Raw genomic sequence first — 24,331 nt, forward strand, 5'->3', positions numbered from 1 at the left:
GCTACACAATACCGAAAATTCGGTTCGATTCCGACAACTTTGAAAATTTGACTTTTGTGACCTTCAAAGGTCAAAGGTCGAAGATTCTGAAATTTGTTGTAAAATTTGTATTTCATGATGTATGTGATAATATAAGATCATGTACGACATTTCACCCTATCAGGAAGCGAACAATGTAATAAAACCATCAGAAATCGACTTTTCTAAATTTCGTGACCTTGTGACCTTGACCTTGGGGCGAAAATGAAAAATCGAGCTCCGTGGGGCTAGACACATGGCATTGGCCTAACCAAACATCGAAACCCTGTCAGATTCCACCAACTCCCTCGGAGAATATGTAGCTTGAACTCGATTACCCCCTAAAAAGACATCTTTTTCGGGCGTGGCTCCGCCCACAATGGGTGCAATACGCCCACTCTAGGCAGGACACAACTAGATCATGATATCAACCTCCCACCCAAGTTTCATCAAGATCGGATTATATCATCGGGTAGTTATGCTGCGGACAGACACACACACACACACACACACACACACACACACACACACACACACACACACACACACACACACACACATGACGAATATAGTGGTCACTTCATAACTCGTGAACCAATTATATTGAGATTTTTTGTCACTGATCCACACATAATGCCCCATAATGTCAAAGTGGAATTTTTTCAGCAAAGATGTGTAGCGCTGCCTCCAGGTGAGAGATGGTATTACAAGTCCATGTCCCATTTGCAGGATTTCTGAACCCCACGATTTCCAATGCAGTGATGATGTGTTGGATGACGCAGCGAGAGGTATTTTGAATAAGGACAATACCGTACTTAACATTAATAACACAACGCCCTGGTCGCTCCTTCAGGGAGTGGGTACTTCTAGTATTTTGAATACAGTGATCATGTAACTCCTGCGGCGACGGTAATCGAGTCAGTGTAGATTGAGAATTTCGAGTGTATGTTCGTCAGGCAGAACACGAATTTCGAATCTTAATCCAGTCGTATGAAAGAAGGTAGAAGGTTTTTGATTGTGTTTAATCAACTGATATTATTTTCAGGAATGTAGTTGGTTACTAAAACTAAAAGACCAAATTCTCACTATCGGCGAAGAAATTGCTTGATAAACATAACGAATCGTTCAAGAAAACAATATTTTAAAAATCTGTTAAATCGTTGTATCCACTGCTTGTGATCCTCAACATTATAGTTCGCAGCTGTTTCTGGGGTGTTTTGTTGAACCTTTTTTTTTTGGTAGAAAATTCTCAGCTGATAGTGATAGTTCAGTTAAATATCCGAAGTGTTTCAATTGAGATTTATTTACAAAGCTCATCAAAATTGGGCATTAACATCAGAACAGGTGTTAAATTAAACGATTACTTCGTGTTCGTGAACACAGTCATTGACATTGAGGATGGAATGGCGGAATTCCCCTTTCGGTACGTGCGAATTGCTTCTTGTATACCATTTGATTTGATTTTCGTAATATAGTTACATTTTTTATTTCAGGAGTGTTGTTGATTTTAAACTATTAGTATTACAGTAACAGGCGATGTGGAAAACCCTTTTACTTTTAGTTTTTATGGCGGTTTAGAGGATAACAGCCTCACACTACGACTATTAGTTTAGTATTACTTCAAGTACTGTACCTCACACGAGCTGCTCTATTCTTCCTTTAAAAAATACTATTCTTTGCATATCTATTTTTGTGTCTTTTCATTTGTATTTCTCTTTTACAGTCGGGATGCAGATGAGGAAATTCCCGAGGTGTATCGGTACTAATCCTGTAAGTAAAGCTGGCCTCCCTCCTTCACCGCAAATTGGTACGAAAGCAGGGTTTTGCTTTCTTAGTTTGTTATTGGTATAAGTGCACCTATTTTGGTTCTTGTATTAAAACATGAATTATGCTTTCGAAATCTTTCCAAAGTATCTTCGGTTCGCAGATGTAATTGGCGGCAATTGCTGGAAACTTACTGTATATATGGACGACATTTTTTCTTTGTGTGCGTAAAGAGCGTGATTGTGTCACCTTGCACAAGATGAATTAAAAATTAATTTGGTCAATTTTTTTTTCCCCCAACTATGGGATTTTATTTTTTTCCCCAACTATGGGATTTTATTACCTCGATGGAGATTATGTTTTCACCCCTGTCTGTTTGTGAACAAAATATCTCAAAAAGTTGTGGACGGATTCGGACGAAATTTGGCAAAGATGTAGCGTATGTGACGAGGACGTGTAACGATTAGATTTTGGTGAAGATCCTTATTCGGATCCGGCCAGTATAATTACCTTCGCAAAAGCGGAAGGTTATGTTTTGATCGCTGTGTATTTATTTGTATGTCTGTGTGTGTGTGTGTGTTATTCGCATAACTCAAAAAGTATTCAACCGAATTGCATGAAATTTGGTGGGATGATTGGTTATTATACGGGACACATTTGATTAGATTTTGGGAGCAATCGGGTCAAAGGTCAAGGTCAAGGTCACGAAAAGGTCAAAATCGTATTTTTGTTGTTCTGTTCCCTACACTCCCATGCCAAGTACAGAACAGTAGCTGCGGCGAAGGTATGCGCTCTACCGAGTGCCCGTTCTAGTTTATCAAGTGATTCTTCACCATTTGGAGATATGGCCAAAAATGGTACATAGCAGGATATCTCAAAAAGTTGCGGACGGATTTGGGCGAAACGTTGTGGACCGGTTGGGTGTCTGACAAGGAGGATTCGATTCGATTTTGGTGAAGATCTGAATATGGTTTCGGATATGAGAATTATTTAATTTTTAAAGTGATTCTTCACCATTGAGTGATGGGGCTAAAACCAACTTATGGCAGTATATCTCAAAAAGTTATGGATGGTTTTGGACAAAACTTGTTGGACAGGTTGTGTGTGTGTGACAAGGAAGAATCGATGAAATTTTGGTGAAGATCCGGATCCGGATCCAGCTAGTATATTTTTTAGGTGATTCTTCACCATTGAGTGATATGGCCAACCAGGTGGAGGTATGCTCTCTACTGAGTGCCGTTCTAGTTCAATTAGTTAATGATTTTGAAAATATCTCATCACTTTGCCTTTGCATGGCTTTTGGTGGATGTCAATGCTTTTGATCAGTAGACGATGGTTTCTCTGCCCTGGTCGAAGTACAGTACATTAATACTCGAAGTACAGTACACCATCACCTTTAGATCAATAATAGAGGGCTTTCAGTACCCATGATGCAGTGCTCGGGCACCATATTGGTTGGCAGGCTAAACGAGTGAGGAAAGGTAAACGAGGCCAAATAATTAGTGTAACTTTCCATTGCAGTAAATCAGAATAACGAGATAAACATGCTAGATTGTAGAGCTAATGATGCTATTGTTGCCAAGAAAGTGAATACAACCAACATGGCGTGCAGGGCAATATGGGATAACTCTGAAAACCCTTTATCTCTGGGATGTGTGGCACTATTCCGGTTAACCAGTACATTATTCTATCAGAGAGTGAGCGAGACAGACAGGGTGAATATGGATCCGGACCTGAACCAAAATCTAATGAATTCGTCCTGGTCACACGCTCAACCTGTCCACCAAATTTTGCCCGAATCCGTCCATAACTTTTTGAGATATGTTTGTTCACAAACAATCAAGCAAACAGACAGGCAGACAAACAGGTGTGAAAACATAACCTACATCCACCTTCAGTGGCGGATCGCGGATACAACTAAAGTTGGGGTATCTTTTCTCAAAAGTCGCTTCGGTAACGTATGAGAGCCGACCTAGTGTGCCTCCAACACCTGATGCGTTCCAACATTTTACATTACTGAGAAATTGATGACATTTCTAACGGACGATGTTTATTCCGTTTCAGTAAATTCTGATGGAGTCCGCGTCGGTGGCGATGCGAATCGTGTCTACTTCAGAAAAGGCCCTGGATGTCCTGCCAGCTTTGCAGACTTGTCGGGAAATGCTTGATCCAAACTTTCCACAGGTACACGACTACTTCTACTACTTTAAGTGCCCTAACCATCCCACCTTGTGTTGTGAGGTCGGCCGAGCGAAGACATTGGCTCAAATTTTGGCCCTTCACCAAATTGCTTGCAGGCCTGACGTTCAATTGAAGGTGACAGGAATTTGGAATTTGTACTGGTTGGTGGTTTTAACTCGTTTAAACTTTGGGAAAGACACCATGGAATATTTTAACATCCACCAACGGCCATGGCTGCCAGACAGATCCTTACACTTAATGTGTCCATAAGCGAGAAGTTGCCTTAGACAAGTGGCTACTTCATCAAGTCTATGGTGCCCATTGCCTGTCTGGTGGTAGTGCACTCACCTCCACATTGTGTGGGCTCGATTCTAATCCTTGCAGAAGAGGATCTGCCTCGTGTTGTATTGATGTTTCCCGGGAAGTCCTTTCTGATAAGTTATTAAGCCCACCCTGTCTGCTTGCACATACTTGCTGACATTGACTATGCCACTGTATCTTATTAAAAGAGTGGGTTATTGTGTGCCAGTCCCCTGGGATGCTTTTGGTGTTTTCCTTAATTTGCTTGTTTACAAAATTCATCTCAAATACTTAATGCCCATGAGAGTTCTGTATTACCTGGGTTAAAAAAAATTGCAGTATTGTTGACCCTTCCACCACTCTGTTGTATATACAGGGCAAAGAATTCCTGAAATGCAGTTACCTGCACTATGCTCACTTGCTTCTCAACAAGCTTAGCTCTGATTGGCTCTTTGGCCTGAGCCATGAGCAAGAAGTCTTACTTTTTGATGAAGTTTTTCTCAAAGCTCCACCTGTTCAAGCTTTCCTTGTATTGACTGAAGCATTTAAGGAAGGTAAGCGGGTTATGAAATAATCATCTACTTCCGCCACCTCCGGTGTGTGACAAGGATGAAATGATTAGATTTTGGTGAAGATCCGGATCCAGATACAAGATTTTAAAAGTGTGTCTTCACCTTTGAGAGATAGGGCCAAAAACAATATATAGCACGATATCTCAAAAAGTTGTACACAGACTTGGACAAAATTATGTGCATGATTGGGTAGGTGAGAAGAACAAGCCGATTATATTTTGGTTAAGGTCTGGATGTAGATCCGGCCTATCAGTGGGATGCAAAACATAAACTGTTCAGCCTGGCGGAAGCATGTGCTCTACCGAGTACCGTTCTAGTTTGTCTCCGCTTCTCTTCCCTCCACCACCCCCCACCCCACACATTTGTATCGTCACACACACACACACACACACACACACTTCCAATATAGCTGTGGAATAATAAACTGGCCCTAATCAGAAATCATCAAGTTAAACATCAAAACAAGAAGACTTCTTGCCATTCACAAAATGTTTTACAAAAAGAGAATGTACCTGCCAAGACGAGAGGGAGGGAGCGGCCTGATGGAACTCAACCAGGTGCACAGAGCGATGAGTGTAGGACGAGCTGAGTATGAGAAATTTTCATCAGACTATCCGATGCAATTTGTCAACAAACGAACACAGCAAACCTGAAAAAGTATCCCCAATTCACCTTGCAAAGAATTACCAAAAACAGGTGTGAATGGAAGATGCTGCACAGGAAAATGAAACGGCAACAAATACAGCCCCAGCAATTGCAAAAAAAGACAAAAGAAATGTATACAAACAAATATCAAGAAATATCCACCAATAACTGGTAGAATGACAAAAGAGCAGGAAAATTCAAAAAAGAATTGGACAGGGTGGGGATAGACAAAGAAGGCTCATTGGAATGGATAAGAAGAGGTCAGCTAAACAGATGGCAAACGAATCATAATAAATGCCCAAGATCAAGGACAACGCCAATGGATTTAAAAAGATGGTGGGACTGAGCCAGACGGACAAGTGTAGATTCTGCAAGACAGAAACAGAAAGTACTAGTCACCTGCTCTCGGGATTCAAAAAACTATTATCGGAACAACTTTACACACAAAGGCACAACAAAGTATGCAAAGTGATTTATTGGAAAATCTGCAAATATTTAAACATCCCAGGTCCAGAAAACTCATGGAAACACGAACCAAGGGCAATCATTGACAATGAGGACATCATGCTCACGTACGACCTGATGATTCCATCGAGCGTGAACATAGAAAGCAAAGCATATCGTCTGGACATTGTGCTCTGGAACAAAAAGGAAAAGTCAGCATTGATGATTGAGATCGGTTACCCACTAATTTTGGGGTGGGGGTCACCCACCCACCCACGCAGAAATCAAGAAAATCAGAGGCCAAATACCAGGACCTCAAAAATGAGGCCAATACATCTTGGAAGCTGAAGAGCATCGAAATTGTACCAGGGATAATTAATTGGAGCAACAGGAGTGATAAAGAAGAACCTCTGACATTTAAAAAACCATCCCTGAGAATATTACCAGAAATGAACTACAACTGGAGGCAATCCGGGATTCGGTGACAATCCTGAAAATAACCCTTGGAACAAAACTCTGAAAAAGTTGAACAGCCTGGTCCATGAACAGTGATCCCTTACTGAAGAGGAGGTGGATACTTGGGTGTTGGGAGGACTCAGTTCCACCTCCTGAAACCTGCAAATGGAACGAACGACACACATACATACATACATACATACATACATACATACATACATACATACACACACATTATTAATTATTATTAATAAAGAAATAAAAATTTGAATGATGAATAAAACTATGTAAATTAAAACGAAAATAAACAAGTGTGGCATTGTTGTCTGTCAAAGCATTTTAAAATGTCCAATTTCATTTCAATGTCCAATTTTGAAATTTCGACATTTCAAACATTTAAGCACAAAAAGTGGAAAGCAAAAATGAAAAGTGTTGTCACCTCGGCGAGCGAATTGTAACTGACTCAAGGTGTTATCAAACACGCTGGGCTGGACGCGGTCTCGAGATAAGCATCGTCATGTGGTGTATCACACGTTTGGGCCATGTTGTGTGGATGCGTATGTCCGAAGCGAGCGAGCGGAAATTGGGAGGTTGTCATAATGTGAAACGAGCATGCTGAGAAACAGCGTGTGATGGGGTGGTACTCTATAGACAAATTAATCGAGAATATAGCATCTGATCTTGGTATTTACCATCACGAGCTATGTGCTCAGATGGGGGGTGGGTGCACTTACAGAAATGTAAGACAATACAGGAGGGCCTTGCCAGTCACCGGTCTTACATTCTTGAAAATCTGCAAACTAGAGTTAGGGATTTCAACGTTAACATTTGTAACCCCTTTTTGTCAAACTGTACCCTTAATTAACATGTTTTTGTACATTGTTTTTGTTCTATTTATTTTCATGAATAAGTTATTAAGAACTTGAGTGCTGTCTTCTACCGACTCCTCTCCGGCCTTGCTGCCCCTGCTCTGTCTGTGCTCTGTCCCCCAAATATTCCTGCAGGATGCACAATGTTGCCAGCAACCCTCTTCTTGTGAAACTGCTAAAATCAAGACTCTCTGCTCACCTTCACGCCTTCATTCCTCTTTCCTCCCGCCTCTGGAACAAACTCCCACATTCTCTTCAATCCCTCCCCTCCCTCCAGGTCTTTAAAACAGCTGTTCACCACCATCTATTATCTTCCCCACCCCCCCCCCCCCCCCCCCCCATCCAAAACCTTGATCTTTTCTACCCCTTGTTAAAACGCCCCAAATCCGCCTCTTTCAATCCCCAATTTCTTTCCTGAAATTCCTGGAAGTGTTAATTTGCTTTATACGGTGTACCCCTCCCTCATCCCCAGAAATTTATATTTCTTGATTTATTAAGATCATGAAACTTACCTTCAATAATACCAATGATAAACTTGATTCAATAATGTGATGTTTATGGAGATTATGATTATGGTGGCTTTGAGGAGGTTATTGTGTTGACGGCCCATGTTAGTTAGGTGAATAAATGTGGAAAATAGTTCGCCAACCCACGATTATTCGAGCACATGGACCACAATCCGCAAACCTTGCCTCAATTATTTAATTGTGATCGAGTGAATCTGCGAAGGAGAAACGCACCGACAACAAGGCCCTCCTGTATATCTATCAATTTTAACTGGGTAAATCAAATGGCAATGCATGCACTGTTCATCTAAAGGAAATATACAAAGCATTAAAAACAAAACATATGGATAAACATTTTAAAATTCGCTTTATTACTTTTTAACTCAACTGGACTGCCGTCCACTTGAGTTCATCACATGCTGAACCCTTCGTCGTCGTCGTCGTCGTCGTCTGTCGTCTGTCGTCCGTTAACTTTTCGACGTTAACACTCCAGCGTCCACAAATATCATCCGATTCTGATCAAACTTGACATGCAGCATCCTTACCCCAAGGACCAGGTTGGTATTGCATTTCAGCCCGATCCATTGAAAAATGGCGGACTTAGGCGACCATTTTGTTTTTGGTCATGAAAACGACGTTACACTCTCGCGTCCACAAATATTAACATATTTTGATCAAACTTAGAATGTTTAACCCTTACCACACAAGGTAGGTTGCTATTGCATTCCAAGCCGATCCGTCACAAAATGGCCGCAATAGGCCGCCATGTTGTTTTCAGCTCCGAAACGACGTTAAGACTTTAACGTCCACACAGACAACTGACCTACTTTAAAGTTGTCCAGTCAGTTCAGTTTAGTTCTGCTTCCCTGGAAGCTCTAGTTTAGTTATTTATTTTACAGGGGATAAGGCTCATCCCGAGTCTAAGACCCTTACACAAATAACATCTAATGCTCTAGGAGTCTGTGAGTAGAAATCATGCACGCGCACACATGCAGAAAGATGCATTGGATGAGTTCAGCAAAAAAAATCAGCCACTGACCTTGGGGGAAATTGATCTGGTGCATTCTGGGTACTGGGATGCCATCTTTGTGACATCGCTTTTCTCTCTGCAGTCAGTGAGGCAATTAAGAAACTTCCCTCTTCCCATGGGATACTGAGCAACAGGTCACTGGCCTCCCAGGCTCTTTATTTATTTTACTTTTCCAAGCTGAAGTGATGATGAGCAGATTCATTATTTTATTTTTTTTGAAATCTGACTTGTGTTTTACTTGAACTAGTCTATTGTACATTTTGACGAGCTGACATAATGCCATCCTTTGTAGAAATCACAAGCCAATCAGATCTCCGTCTTGAGCGCTGTTTGTCTCTGGTTGCTCACTTGATTTCATTTCGCCTTGTTGACCTCCTGAGCTGCTGCTGCGAGGTGACTTTTTTATTTATTTATATAGTGCTAATGGTTTTATTATTGTACTTTTCAACTTAAATGGTAATCCTTTAACTGTAAAGTAAACATTGACCTATTTGTATTTGAAAATAGGAAATATTTAAAGCCTCGGCATTATATTTTTATGCATTGAGGTGAGGGCTGGAGGTATTGTTTTCAGTTCAAAAGTTCAGAGATCTAAGGGAATGTGCCCTTTAAGCCTCCTATAGGATAGGGGAAAGCTTGTAGCTGTTGTCTGGTTTGTTTTTCCAATTCGTGCCCCCCAAATTTTAATGGTACTGCGGAGTTTCTTAGACCCCTTTGGAGTATTCTCCTCTTTGTCTATGGCTTCCTTGGTATGGTCTGCTGGTGCCATGTCTCATGTATAGTTCAAATATAGTTCAGAAAGATTGTACAAGGGGATAAGCACTAATTGTAATAACTTTTTGACTGTGCGTTTTTGTCCCCCGTCGCACCGCGGAGCGAAAGGGGGACTATGGTTTTCCCGTGCGTGCGGGCGTGCGTGTTGCGTGCGTAAGCGAAGGACCGCATTCAAATTTGGAGTGTGGGTGCAACCCATGTCAAAATCCAAGATGTCCGCCACCATGTATGTCTGATGCCATGTATGTCTGAACCTTGAGCGGAATATCTTGAAAAATAAGCGAAGTACCAACTGCTAATCTGGTGTGGGTGTATCTAGGCATAAGGAACAACCCTATTGAAAATGGGGTCGCCACGTCAATATCCAAGATGGCCGCCGCGATGTATGTCAACCTTGTGAGCTGAATATCTTGAAAAATAAGCGAAGTACCAACGTCTAATCTGGTGTGTGGGTGTATCTACGCATAAGGAAGAACGCTATTGAAAATTGGGTCGCCACGTCAAAATCCAAGATGGCCGCCTCCATGTATGTCTGAACCTTGTGAGCGAAATATCATATCATAGCATGTTTTCTGCATCTTCCACTTTGTCAACTCGCATCACTTCCCCGACGGGGGACCTAGGCGTAACGCTTGTTTTTCATTCATTATTGTGCTTGTATAAATGTGTCTCTTTTGATAATCGCCCATTGTCAATATTTGCTTCTTGGGTAAATGGTTTGTTTCCATCCTGCCAGTTTCGTCTCATTTTCGATTGACTTGATTAAGTGTGTAATAGTCTAGATCAGTGTTTCTCAAATGGTGGGTCATGACCCCCAAGGGGGTCGCAATTTGGTTTCCGCGAGGAGTCGCGAGCTATCTGCACGAAGTAGTTACACAAGTTCGAGTGATATGCCCAACGACTTATGTGAACTTGCATTCTCAAGGTTAGTAATGATCAAAACTAAAGCCAGAAACAGGCTGATAGATGTCAAAAGCGAGCTAAAATGTTCACTTGGTACAACTAGTGGCCAAATGTTACATGTGTGCAAAAAGCAAATATAAATGGCTCAGATTCCATCCTTTTTGTTACTCTTGTAGTCAGGATTGGCACTAATGGGCCCAACCAAATCCCCACTTGAGTTTAAAAAATAAAAATAAAACTCCAACTGGAATAAACGCATCAACTGTTTTTTTTCTTTCTTTTTTCTTCAAATTCCCGATCACTGTTTTTTTTATTTTTTTTTATTTAACCCTTGTAAGGATAACAGGGGGTTGAGGTGACCCTGGCTGAGAAACACTGGCCGAGGTAGCTTGGAAGTTCTGCCCCACTGATTGGCCCCTTCATTTAGCCGGTACGTACTTGACAGTTCTGCTCAACCGTACCTGATTAAATAGACACGTATGCATTGAGGGTACGTGCCCCAATTGACATCGCCAACCCTCCGGAAAGGTAACGCGTTTCGTAGAAGAGCAAGGACCCTGCCAGGTTTGGTGGTATCAGTTGGTGTTTGTGGTTGACTAACAACCCGCCGGTCAGCAGCGTTATCCGTGGCTGGTGGCCTCGGGGCCAGAGTTCGGGAGGATTCTGAGAAGCCTCCTCGTGGTAAACCCCGGGTCCGTAACAGTATTTTGGTTTTTTTTGCATACAACGTCGAGGCTCGTGGAAATGCCAGAATGCAGAACGGACCAGGATGCAACAGAACAAAAGGAACAGCAGATAGAGAAGGGGGAAACATGAACAGCATTTTTTGAGAGCCAACGTAATGCGAGTGAAACGATGAGGAGGCTTAAAGAAGACATTATGATTATACAATCATACAAGCGTATAATATCGAGCAATTGGAATTGGCCTCAAAAATATGTAAAGCTCCGTCAAACCTGCAATAACGTAACATGAGCGTCGTGGCATCCGACACATTCTTCCTATTGTAATCTTTTATTTTTTTACCACGTGCATGTGAAGGGCAAAGCGGGTTTTAACAATTGATTCACTCTGTCTGCCTGTCTGTTTGTGTACAGACGTCAGTCTGTGATCGAGAAACCGTTTTTTTTTTTTTTTTTTTTTTTTTGGAGACAAGATCGAGGCTCGTGAAAGAGCTAACATTCATCACACAAAAAGTCAAATCGACACATAAAACACAAAATAAGGGGAGTGGTTTTGGATGGGGGGGAAGATAATAGATGGTGGTGAACAGCTATTTTGGAGCTGGATGGAGGAGTGGGATTGAAGGGAGTGGGGGAGTTTGTTCCAGAGGCGGGAGAAAAGGGGAATGAAAGAGTGAAGGTGAGCAGAGCCTAGATTTTGGCAGTTTAACCATAAGAGGGTTGCTGGCAGATCTTGTGCGACCTGTAGGAATATTTGGGGGACAGAGCACAGAGAGAGCTGGGGGAGCAAGGCCAGAGAGGAGTCGGCAGAAGACAGAAAGACCACCAACCTGCCTGCGGTGAGTGAGTGAAAGGCCCTCGAAATTAGCTTCATCGCAGGAGATTCCAATGATTCTGAAAGCTTTGGTTTCAACAGCGTGAAGCCGAGCTAGGTGTGAGGCAGGAGCACCGGCCCAGAGGGGGGAACATTATTCAATTGAGCTGCGGATGAAAGCCTTGTATGTGGTGAGGAACTCAGGTGTGCCAAGGAAGGACTTCACACGATGCAGGATGCCCAGTCGGCGACTGGCTTTGGAGGCCAGCTTGGAAATGTGGTTTTCCCAAGAAAGATCATGGCAGATAGTGAGACCCAAAAGCTTGAACGACAGAACTTCTTGGAGAGGATTGTTGAGAAAGTAGATGGGAGGGGTTTTCCAGTCGGTCTTTTCGGAGAGACTTAGTAAGAGTGTCAGATTTGTCAGGATTGAAAGACATGTTCCACGTGTTTGACCAGTCTGTGATTTTGTCCAGGTCTGCAGAGAGTGAGGAAGCTGCAGACTGCCGATCTGAGGGATGAGGGATGGAGCGGCAGAGAGTGGAGTCATCAGCAAAGAGATAGAGGATTTCCAGAGAGTCGGAGAGATCATTGATGAAGACCAGAAATAGCACAGGGCCCAGAACACTGCCTTGGGGAACTCCAGCCTGAACAGGAAGAAGAGATGAGAGAAACCCATTCAGGGCCACACGTTGACTACAACTAGAGAGGAGGTCCGCCAGCCATGCGTGGAGATTTCCATGGATACCAAAAGAGGAGAGTTTGGTGAGCAGAGCGGGGTGCCAGACCGTATCGAAGGCACGTGATATGTCAAGGGAGACAGCTCTGATTTCCTGTTTGGCATTGAGGACCTCCATCCATTGTTGTGACAGCAAAAGCAACATGTCCAGAGTAGAATGACCTGGTCTGAATCCAAATTGATGATCAGAGATCAAGCCATTGGAGAAGAGGAAGGATTTGATATCCGAGGCAATTATGGATTCCATGACTTTGCTGATACTTGGGAGCAGGCTGATTGGTCTGTCGTTGCAAGGATCTGTTTTTGCACATTTTTTGTGTAAAGCGGTAATGCTTGCTGATTTCCAAGATGCTGGCAGATGACCTTGAGCAAAAGAAGGTGAAAATAACAGAAGGTGAGATAGAGCGGAAGAGCAGGATTTTAGGACCCTTGGGCTGATGCCGTCTGGTCCAGTTGCAGAATCAGAGTCTAGATTTGACAAAAACTTCTCCACCTTGTCAGGAGAGAAGGGCACAGAGTCCAGGAGCAGTTGGTTTCGACTGGGTAAGGTGGGAACATAGAGAGATGGGTTTGGGACACAAGATTTTGAGGCAAACACAGAGTTGAGGCATTCGACTTTGTCATGTGCGGTGTCAACTGTGTAGCCCTTTGAGGTGAGGGAGGGGATGGAGGCGGAACAAACACCAGAAACGGATTTGACCAGATGCCACCAGGATTTGGAGGAAGGTGACAGGTTTGAGAGTTCATTCTTGAGTGTGGAGAGATAGTGCTTCCTGGCACACCTGAGGGTAGACACACACTTGTTCCGAGCTTGGTGGAAGGAACTGAGATTGCCTTCAGTTGGATTTGCCTTCCAAGAGGCAAAGGCAAGTTGTTTCAGGGCAACTGCTTTACCACAAGATTCAGTGTACCATGGACGGGAGGAAGGGTAAGATAACTGAAGACGAGATGGGATAAATCTGTGCACGAGAGAGAGAGAGCAGTTTGCTTTGGAAGAATTCCCAGTAAGAATTGATGTCGGGGCAGTAGAGATGGGAGACCAGTCCAGATGATTGATGGCTGCTTGCAGACCGTGCCAGTCAGCCTGAGTGAAATGCCAGACTCGTCGGCGCTAAGGAGGCTCTCTAAGAATGGCTGGAGAGAATCAAATAATTAAATTAATTTCATTTTAATTCTACATTTTGAACACTGGAGAACATGAATCGGAACACGAACCTGCAGCTTAGCAGTACATTGGATCTGAATTTAGCAAACAGTACGAAGTCCCATCCCAAATGCACATGCACTCCGTGAAATAATTATTTTACTCTGGCAGCGAAACAATATTGAAAGTCGTTCCAAACAGGAAACTGTGTTTTTAGGTACGTCATAAAGGACACAAACAACGGGCACAAATAACTAATGTAACATGTTAAATGTCTTGTGGTGAGGCAGTTGCCCTGAAACAACTTGCCTTCACCTCCTGGAAGGCAAATCCAATGGAAGGCAATCTCATTTCCGTTCACAAAGCCCGGAACAAGTGTGGCTACGCTCAGGAGAGCCAGGAAGTACAATCTCTCTACTGTCAAGACTGAACTCTCAAACCTGTCTCCCTCTTACAAATCCTGGTTGCATCTAGTCAAATCTGTTTCTGGTGTTTGCTCCCCCTCCATCCCCTCCATTACCTCAAACAGCCACACAGCTTACTCCGCACGTGAAAAAGCCGAATGCCTCAACTCTGTGTTTGCCTCAAAATATTGTGTCCGAAACACGTCTCTCTCTCTGTACCCACCGTACCCAGTCCTACCCTGCTGCTCCTGGACTCTGTGTCCTTCTCTCCGAACAAGGTGGAGAAGTTTGTCAATCCTTGACTCTGATTCTGCAACTGGACCAGATGGCATCAGCCCACGGGTCCTAAAATCCTGCTCTGCCTCTCTTTCACACCGTCTCTCTGTTCTCTTCACCCTCTCTTTTGCTCAAGGTCATCTGCTATCAGCTTGGAAATCAGCCAACATTACCGCTTTACACAAAAAAGGTGCAAAAACAGATCCTTGCAACTACAGACCTATCAGCCTGCTCCCAATTATCAGCAAAGTCATGGAATCCATCATTGCTTCGGATATCAAATCCTTCCTCTTCTACAATGGTTTGATCTCTGATCATCAATTTGATTTCAGACCAGGTCACTCTACTCTGTACATGCTGCTTCTGCTGTCCCAACAATGGATGGGGGTCCTCAGTGTCAAACAGGAAATCAGAGCTGTCTCCCTTGATACGTCACGTACCTTCAATATGGTCTGGCACCCCGCTCTGCTTGCCAAACTTTCCTCATATGGTATCCATAGAAATCTCCACGCATGGCTTGTGGACTTCCTCTCTGGTCGTCGTAGTCAACGTGTGGCCCTGAATGGATTTCTCTCATCTCCACTTCCTGTTCTCGCTGGAGTTCCCCAAAGCAGTGTTCTGGGCCCTGTGCTTTTTCTGGTCTTCATCAATGATCTCTCTGGAAAATCCTCTCTATCTCTTTGCTGATGACTCCACTCTCTGCCGCTCCATACCTCATCCCTCAGATCGGCAGGCTGCAGCCTCCTCACTCTCTGCAGACCTGGACAAAATCAGACTCATCAATCAAGTGGAACAAGTCTTTCAATCCTGACAAATCTCACACTCTCACAATGTCTCCAAAAAAATAGTCTGGACAACCCTCCCATTTACTTACTCAACAATCCTCTCCAATAAGTTCTGTCTATCTGCTATCTATCTGCCATGATCTTTCCTGGGAAAACCACATTACCAAGCTGGCCTCCAGGGCCAGTCACCGACTGGGCATCCTCTGTCGTGCGAAGTCCTGCCTTGGCACACCTGAGCTCCTCACCACATACAAGGCTTTCATCCGCAGCTCAATGGAATACTGCTCTCCCCTCTGGGCCTCGCACCTAGCTCTGCTTCACGCTGTTGAAACCAAAGCTTTTTTTTTCCTTTTTTTTATTCTTCTTTTTGTATACAGAGTCGAGGCTCGTGAAAGAGCTAACATTTATTTCACAAACAAATCAACCAGACAAACATTTATCAAACAAACAAATCAATACAAACAAGCAAACAAAGTATATAAAAAGGGGAGCGGTTGACAAGATGGGGAGAGAAGGGGAGGAAGCACACAAACACAACATTTGAGAGCAGGGACATCGGGAGATGTGTGGGAGGGAGAGGGCCTGGGGGGGGGGGGGGCAGGATAGGTATAAAACGCAAGGACACCAAGGACTTCCAGGACAGAAGTCGGCACCTCAACAAGTGGATTTGGGGTGAAATTAGCGTAGGTAGAATAAATTGGAATCTCCCGCGATGAAGCTAACTCTGAGGGCCTTTCACGCATTCACGGCAGGCAGGTTGGTAGTCTTTCTGTCTTCTACCGACTCCTCTCCGGCCTAGCTCCCCCCGGCCTGTCTGTGCTCTGTCTCCCAAATATTCTGACAGGTTGTACAAGATCTGCCAGCAACCCTCTTTTGGTGAAACTGCCAAAATTAAGACTCTCTGCTCACTTTCACTCTTTCATGCCTCTTTTCTCCCGCCTGTGGAACAAACTCCCTCACTCTCTTCAATCCCACCCCTCCCTCCAGGTCTTTAAAACAGCTGTTCAACACCATCTCTTATTTTCCCCCATCCAAAACCTTAATCTTTTCTATCCCCGTTAATTCACCCCAGATCCACTTTTTTGAAATACCAACTTCTTTCCTGCAAGTCCTTGCAGCGTCCATGTGTTTTATACCTCTCGCAGCCCCCACCGCCCTTCCCACGCCTCCTCCGCCGAAGCCCTCTCCCTCCCACAGATCTCCCGATGTCCCTGCTCTCAAATGTTGTACTTGGGTGATTCCCCCTCTCTCCCCATCTTGTCTCCCGCTCCCTTTATTATGTTTTTTGTGTCGGTTTTTTTTTTTTTGTGATTGTTAGCTCTTGCACGAGCCTTGATATTGGACACAAAATGAAGGTGGAAAAGTCTGATTTAATGCAATTTTATTCCAGGCTACAAAGCGACAAAAGGTGAAAGTTTTGAAAGGGGGTGTAGACTTTCTATAGGCACTGTATATATATATATATATATATATATATATATATATATATATATATAGATATATATATATATATATATATATATATTGTTGCGAATATGGAATTTGACCTCCATATCCGCTTGTAAATATTCCCCTATCTTCTCCGATACTCCCCAACTCTCCCCTTACCCCATTCCCTAGTCCCATTGTCTGTAAACAACACCCATTAGAGCCGATCTTCCCCTTCATTCCCCCATTAAATGTCGTGCCCAGGTCCCCCGCACCACACGTAGACAATTATAGGACATCTTGCTAGTTATTCTTAATCTATGTCAGTTAAGGACTTGTTTCCATTAATTATGACTCTTCGTTGCACCAGAATGTGATGATATGGCACCAGTAGGAGTTTAGGACCTTCCCATACCTCCCCGCATCTCTTCCCATCATCTCAAGCTCCAACAACAACCACAACAACAGCGGCTTTGCGTCCTCACTCCGGCTCGGTTGGCCGCCATTGAACATGTGCTCGACGGGGTTACCCAGAAGGGGGCTCCCTGTCGGCCCCTCGTCAAGGGCGGAGCCGGTAACCCCCGCACCCAATGAGAAGCCATGGGCCGATGCCATATGGGGCGGAGCTAACGAGCGAGGGCGTGACTCCCCGCCGGATATACGCGGCCCCGCGCCGGACGTGACGTCAGATGCGCCCCGAGCTTGGAAGGACAAGACGCCACCCTCCCGAGCGCTGAGCGACCTCCCCGGCATCTCCACCAAAGTCGCGACCCACGAGCGCTGAGCGACCTCCCCGGCATCTCCACCAAAGTCGCGACCCACGAGCGCTGAGCGACCTCCCCGCATCTGCTGGACACCAACGTACGCGATTCTGTCCCTGAGCCAGGTGCACCTGAGCCATCGACTGCCGCTTTCCTGGCCATCAAACCCCGTGTGAGTGAGCCTTGTCCCGTTTATCTGTGGTCTGTCTAGGGTTAATATAAGAGTGTGTTTAAGTGCCCACCTTCCTATGTTTCCCTCTTGTCCTTGTAATCTAACCTTTTTCCGTACGAATATACTTGAGAACTGAACCCCTGGTGTCGTATTGTGTCATTATAACCCAGCCGCGTGTCTTCTCTTTCCTATTGAGCCAGCGTAGCGCGATTAGTCAACATTCGGGCACAATCGGGTAACTTGTACGGATACGGCGGCCATCCCGCTCGGCCCACCATACCATCAAAGTCGTATCTGTAACAATTGGTGTCGAGGAGTGGAATTCGAACCCGGGACTAAATTAGTTAGGCCCAAATTTTGGGAGGGAAAATCGATTCGGAGCGCGTTTCCCGCGCGAAATTATAACGGCGAAATTTCAATTTGTTTTACGAAAATAAAAAAAAATAAAAACCGAGTTTTGAAAGTCGCGCTATGGCGGATCAAGACGGCTGGGGTCCGGTAAAGGAGAGTGAGGTAGGGTCGATCCAGGACCAAAATGAGGGACAGGAGGAGAGCGAAGCAGTGAGGGCGGCAGGTTCGCAAAATAGCGCCGTCACGCACGAAGTAGCGGGCGCGCAAAATGGCGCGCTCGCTCACGTGGTTGAAGGGTCCCAAAATAGCGGCGCCGCGGAGGGCGAGCCTGCGGTGGCGGCTGGGGACGCTGGGCAAACCGGGTTTGACCTCAGATTATTCTTGACCCAACTGAATGCAAAAATGGATAGGATGGAGGGCCAAATGAGGGTTGATAGTGGGCGAATAGAGGGCCAAATGGGGGTAATGGGGAACCGGATGGATGCTCAGGGTGAGCGATTAGAGGGCCAAATGGGGGTAATGAGGGACGAAGCGAGGGGTACTGGTGAGGGGTTAGACAAGAAATTTGGGAAGTTAGACAATAATTTTGAGGAGTTAGACAAGAAATTTGGGAAGTTAGACAATAATTTTGAGGAGTTAGACAAGAAATTTGGGAAGTTAGACAATAATTTTGAGGGGTTAGACAACGGGATAAAAGAGGTGAGAAATGGGTTAATGGGGGTAGAAAACAGAATGGCCGCTCAAGAGAATCAAATGGAAGGGATGCAAAAAGGGTTAGAGGGGTTAGAAAACAGTATGGAAGGCAAATTGAGGGACATGAGGGACCAAGCGGAAAGGGAAGTTAAACAAATGGAGCAGCAGATAGAGGGGGTCAGAATGGGGGTAGAAACCAAACTGGATGCTCACAGGGAGGAAATGGAGCAGATGAGGGTGGCATCTGGGCAGGAGATGCAAGTGATGGGAGAGGAGATCAGAAGAGGAGTGAGTGAGGAGGTCGGAGGAGTGCGCGAGGAGGTGAGGCACTGTGAGGAGCACATGGAAAAGGAGGTGAGAAAGGGGACTGTAAAGTTACAAGGGGGCATAGAGGACCTGACGCAGGAGGTGGAACAGCTGACGGAGGGACAAAAAGGACTAACGGAGCAGGTTCAAAGGAACACTGCAGTATTAGGAGGTTTAAAAGCGACACAAAACGACATAAAAAACGACTTAATAGCGACAAAGAGGGAATGTCAGATAGTACGTGAGGGACTGACAACGAGGTTGGACGAGGTGGTAGAGGTAATGGAGACGAAGGACCGGCAGGTGAGGACGCACATGGAAACGGTCAAGGTAGCCTTGGAGGACGAGCTTGAGGAGACGTACCGGGGAATAAAAGAGGTGAAGCAGAAATTAGAAGAAGTGGAAGAAGGGGTGAGCGAAATTAAGAAGCGACGGAGAGAGGATAACAAAGAGATAAAGGAGGAAGTAAAAGAATTGGTCCAAAGTCTGTGTTTGGATCGTGATGATGTGCTCATTAACCGGATGAGGGATTCGCAGGTGATGGAGGAGAAGCGAAGAGGAAGAGGACCCGGTGTAAGTGGTGACCAATATGGTCGTGCGTATGATGCGCCAGGGGATTTAAGAAGCTTGGGGATTGGTTTGGATCCGGGTGTTCGTGAAAGGCCGTTGGTAAAGTGTGCGACAGGTCTGGTGTGCGAAAAAGGAGGTGTGCAAGAAAGTCCGACTCTGGGGTGTGTGAGGAAAAAGTGCGTGCCAAGGAGTGAGTGTGCTGGCGAGAGTGAGTCGGTCGTAGCGCGTGTGCGAGGGAGCACATGGAAGCGCGGTGTGGTGAGTGTTACAGAGGGTGTAACGGGAGAGTGTGCGCGAGGAAGGTGTGTGACGGACAGGTGCATGGGGAAAGAGTGCGCTGTCAAAGGCAAGGAAGAATGCACACCTGTGGTGAGTGTTACAGAGGGTGTAACGGGAGAGTGTGCGCGAGAAAGGTGTGTGACGGACAGGTGCATGAGGAAAGAGTGCGCTGTCAGAAGTAAGGAAGAGTGTCCACCTGTGGTGAGTGTTACAGAGGGTGTAACGGGAGAGTGTGCGCGAGAAAGGTGTGTGACGGACAGGTGCATGGGGAAAGAGTGTGCTGTCAAGAGTAAGGGTGAGTGCGTTGTCACGAGTGGAGGTGAAAGTAGTGAGAGTGACATGGAGCGTGAGTTAGTTGTGACAGGTGAGCGAGGATGTACACCTGGGATGGAAGGATGCACACCTGGAATGGTAGAGCGTGAGTGGGAATGCACGCTGGAGTTGGTGGTGAGGCACGTGGTTGGGTGTGCGAATGAGAGCACACCTGTGATTGTCACAGAGGAGGTGACAGAGGAGGGGGCGCGAAGAGGTGTATTGGTGAGGTGTGCTACCAACGAGTGTGTGCCAAAGTGTTCGGTGGTCAGGTGTGTGACCAAGGCTGTGAGTGGAATGAGGGTACCTGGGTGTGTAAGGAAAGGTACGAGGAGCATGGGCACGGCTGGAGGTGTGAGCAAGGAACGGGCTGCGGGGTGTAAGCGTCCAGGTGAAGCATCGACGTTAGACGGGATAGAGTTTAGAACGACTTATAGTCGAATCGGGCCCTCGGTGCGTGCTGGGCCTCGCTTTGAACGGCCGCGTCCAGGCTCCACTAGGCGGAGCTGGCAGCCCGATAGGAAGGGTCGTTATGGCGACCACGTTTTGTTGAGACGTGCCGGCAGGTCGAGATCGGGACATTGGATGGCTCCACGCCGAGGTGATGCGTGGGATCTCGGCCCGGGTACGCCCCCGTCCCTGCCCCGAATGCGGGACGCACCCAGCCGCTGGCACAGAACAACCAGCATTCATGGCTTGGCTTTACGAAGCCGGGCTTTGGACAGGAATTGGCGCACCGAGAGGTATTAGTGAGTCGACTGGGTGATGAGGCTAGTGTTTTGGACCCAAAATTGGAGAAAAACAAAATTTGATGATTGGCAAGGGATTGGCAGTAGTGATTGGCAGATGATGGGTAGTGATTGGCAAATTTTTAATTTGTTGAAATTTGATGTGCAAAATTGGTAGTGAGAGACCCCCGATGTGGTGGGATGGCATCCCTGCCACCCTTCCCAGGGGGGGCAAAGGAGCAATAGTTTATGGGGTGTATGGCAGTGAAAACTAGCCCGGGTGGGTTAGGATATGGTGTGTAGGGATCTAGCGAAGATGACCTTAGGTAACGTTAAGTTTAGTTAGTGACTGATACCTGTAGTGGGGACGCAGGTAGATTAGTATGGATGATAATGACGAGGGAGCGCAATAGTTTAAAGGGACGACTAGGAAGCGCAAGTTTCAGAAGGGAGTAGTTAGCCGAGATGATGCCGTGTTTGTGAGAATTGAACAGGTGTGATTGCACAGGTGTGCAACTGGACAGGTGTGTGGAGCAGTGTATGAGTAGTGAGTGTTGTGGATCAGCGCGAATGCGCTTGGGGAGAGAAGGGTGCAGGTGGCACCAGGTGTGAGAGCACAGGTGTGCAGGTACAGGTGTGTGGAGAGAGTTGGAGTGAGTGGTACGGAGTGGTGTGCATGGTGCGAAGGTGTGGATGGGGGAAGAGTGGACCCCTTTCACGAGTACCCGGGGCGGGTAGTGTAAGTGTTAGGTAGAGGGTGCAGGTAAATTGTGGTTGGATATTGGCATTTGTGGTGCGGTTGCAGAATGGTGTTGTGAATGGGTGCATTAGTGTTGTGGAAATGGCTGGGCGTGTAGCCTGTTAGTGTGTGTAGTTGGTTGGGCACTCCACCACTGTGAGGATGTCGGCCAGGTGAGGCCGCAGGTGGGCTCTGGGAGCCGGTAGTTGTGAGTGGGTGCCTGAGGATCCCGGGTGTGGATCGGGCAGCCCAGTGCCAGAGAGGGCACGGAGTGGGGAGAGAGCCAGAGGGCCTTCCCCTGGTAGTTAGGTTAGGGTAAGGAGCAGGTAAGCTCGGAGGCAACTGCAGTGGTGGAGGTGTGCAGGTGGGTAGACCCACTGGGAGAGGTACACGTCGCAGCCCAGAAATTGTACGAGGGCACCGGGAGATGAATCGGGGGAGTGAGACCCCAAATTGAAGAGCACCACAGTTTGGCCAATGGGAATTGGTTTTTAGAACCCATAGTGTAAGAGGGCCAATGGTTTGGCCGGAGGAAGACCCCGGGTAGTGTAAAGTTGTTAAAGTCATTTAGGAGATAGTTAGGATTGATGAACCTGTCGCACCATACGCAGCCACTTACCTGTGGTGATGATGATGACTCCACACCTGTGTTTTCTTTGTTTTGTGCAGGAAATGAGATTGCTGTGAGGATTTGTGAGACGCATCACGACGTGGATGAGACATTGGGGTGATTCCATCTCTCCCTCCCTAGGAGGGACTGATGATGAATTGGTAATGGCAAATTTTGATGTTGAGTTGAAAATGGCAAATTTTGATGAGAGTTGAAAATGGCAAATTTGATTGGTTAGGAGGGAGAGAAGACGAATTTGGTATATGGGAGGAACGGGGAAGACAGTAGGGATGTTTGTTGATTTGTAAAGTAGATGTTTATGGGTAGTGTTGTGTTGTGTGGATACAGTAAGGGGTAAGGGAGGGGCCATGTAGGTTACCTGGTGGGGGGGGGGGCGTACGATAGGAACGTACCTGTCTCACCTGGTTCCCATGTGCCCCCAGTGTGCATTACCTTACATTGCGTGCACTTTTGCGCCCTTACCACCTTACTCACTTGTCTGCTTCTTTTGTCTCCCACCTCCGAGGATCTGGCTTTGGGGTAGAGAGAGAGGAGAGAGAGGTGCTGGCGACGCAGTTGTGGGCCTGCACTTTCGCTGTTCGCTGCCTGGATCGGTACACCATATGGACCGCAATGTTTGTGGCCACCCACAATGGACCGCAGTTCGTTTGCGGCCAAGCACCACCCGGGGATGGACCTATGGATCAACGTGGCACCTATGCCATACAGGTGAACCACTAATAGTTAACACCACCAAGTGCACCACAAGAAGAGCAAGAGACACCTGCAGGGTTAGGGGTTGTTGAAGTTATTTTTATTCCAATGAACAATGGTGACTGCACCGATTGGTGGTGGGGTGGTGCTTTTGATGCGCGGGAAGGGTGCTCTGCACGTTATTAAAGGCCGTCGGCCACAGAGCACTCGTGGGTTGGTGTATCGATGTTGGCAAGCGCGCTCTCTCTATGCATAACATCTGCATGTGTTCCTCCAAAAACAGGTCCTGGATCGTAGTGTAAATAGCAGCGTAATCTTGTAAATAATGCTCCCTACCGGCTGTATGTTTAGTTTGAGAATTCTTTCCGGATTCGGTTATCCTGTGGGTGTGTTTCTGTGAGGAGAAGGGTGCAACGTCGCAGGGGGACATATTTACTCATTTGTGAATATCTGTAAAACTGTCGCACTCAGGGTAGAGTTAATAGTAGAGGGAACTACATTGCGTGCCACACTAAAGTAGGTAAAAATTTATCGGGTCGGGACGCCCCGAGGGTAGAGAAGGGTGCAATGTTGCGAATATGGAATTTGGCCTCCATATCCGCTTGTAAATATTCCCCTATCTTCTCCGATACTCCCCAACTCTCCCCTTACCCCATTCCCTAGTCCCATTGTCTGTAAACAACACCCATTAGAGCCGATCTTCCCCTTCATTCCCCCATTAAATGTCGTGCCCAGGTCCCCCGCACCACACGTAGACAATTATAGGACATCTTGCTAGTTATTCTTAATCTATGTCAGTTAAGGACTTGTTTCCATTAATTATGACTCTTCGTTGCACCAGAATGTGATGATATGGCACCAGTAGGAGTTTAGGACCTTCCCATACCTCCCCGCATCTCTTCCCATCATCTCAAGCTCCAACAACAACCACAACAACAGCGGCTTTGCGTCCTCACTCCGGCTCGGTTGGCCGCCATTGAACATGTGCTCGACGGGGTTACCCAGAAGGGGGCTCCCTGTCGGCCCCTCGTCAAGGGCGGAGCCGGTAACCCCCGCACCCAATGAGAAGCCATGGGCCGATGCCATATGGGGCGGAGCTAACGAGCGAGGGCGTGACTCCCCGCCGGATATACGCGGCCCCGCGCCGGACGTGACGTCAGATGCGCCCCGAGCTTGGAAGGACAAGACGCCACCCTCCCGAGCGCTGAGCGACCTCCCCGGCATCTCCACCAAAGTCGCGACCCACGAGCGCTGAGCGACCTCCCCGGCATCTCCACCAAAGTCGCGACCCACGAGCGCTGAGCGACCTCCCCGCATCTGCTGGACACCAACGTACGCGATTCTGTCCCTGAGCCAGGTGC

The 24,331-nt window shown here is 46.3% G+C and overlaps 1 protein-coding gene across 3 annotated transcripts in view; it reads left to right on the forward strand.

Annotated features, from left to right (window-relative positions):
- The first annotated feature begins 1,208 nt into the window (after positions 1-1,208).
- The window catches only part of TELO2 (telomere maintenance 2), a 59,048-nt gene continuing 35,925 nt past the window's right edge, over positions 1,209-24,331 (forward strand). Inside the window, exons 1-5 of one of the 3 annotated variants that reach the window (XM_068131196.2) lie at positions 1,209-1,441; positions 1,742-1,788; positions 3,847-3,966; positions 4,640-4,817; positions 9,078-9,178. In XM_068131196.2, the coding sequence (XP_067987297.1) occupies positions 3,856-3,966; positions 4,640-4,817; positions 9,078-9,178 (390 nt within the window). In that variant the 5' untranslated portion in view covers positions 1,209-1,441; positions 1,742-1,788; positions 3,847-3,855. Of the gene's footprint in view, positions 1,442-1,741; positions 1,826-1,959; positions 2,006-3,846; positions 3,967-4,639; positions 4,818-9,077; positions 9,179-24,331 lie in introns of those variants that run through there. The other 2 variants (XM_078787063.1, XM_078787062.1) reach the window with 2 other exon arrangements.

This window comes from Myxine glutinosa, chromosome 11 (genome assembly GCF_964187855.1).
Source record: "Myxine glutinosa chromosome 11, kmMyxGlut1.1, whole genome shotgun sequence".
Classification (NCBI taxonomy): Eukaryota; Metazoa; Chordata; class Myxini; order Myxiniformes; family Myxinidae; genus Myxine; species Myxine glutinosa.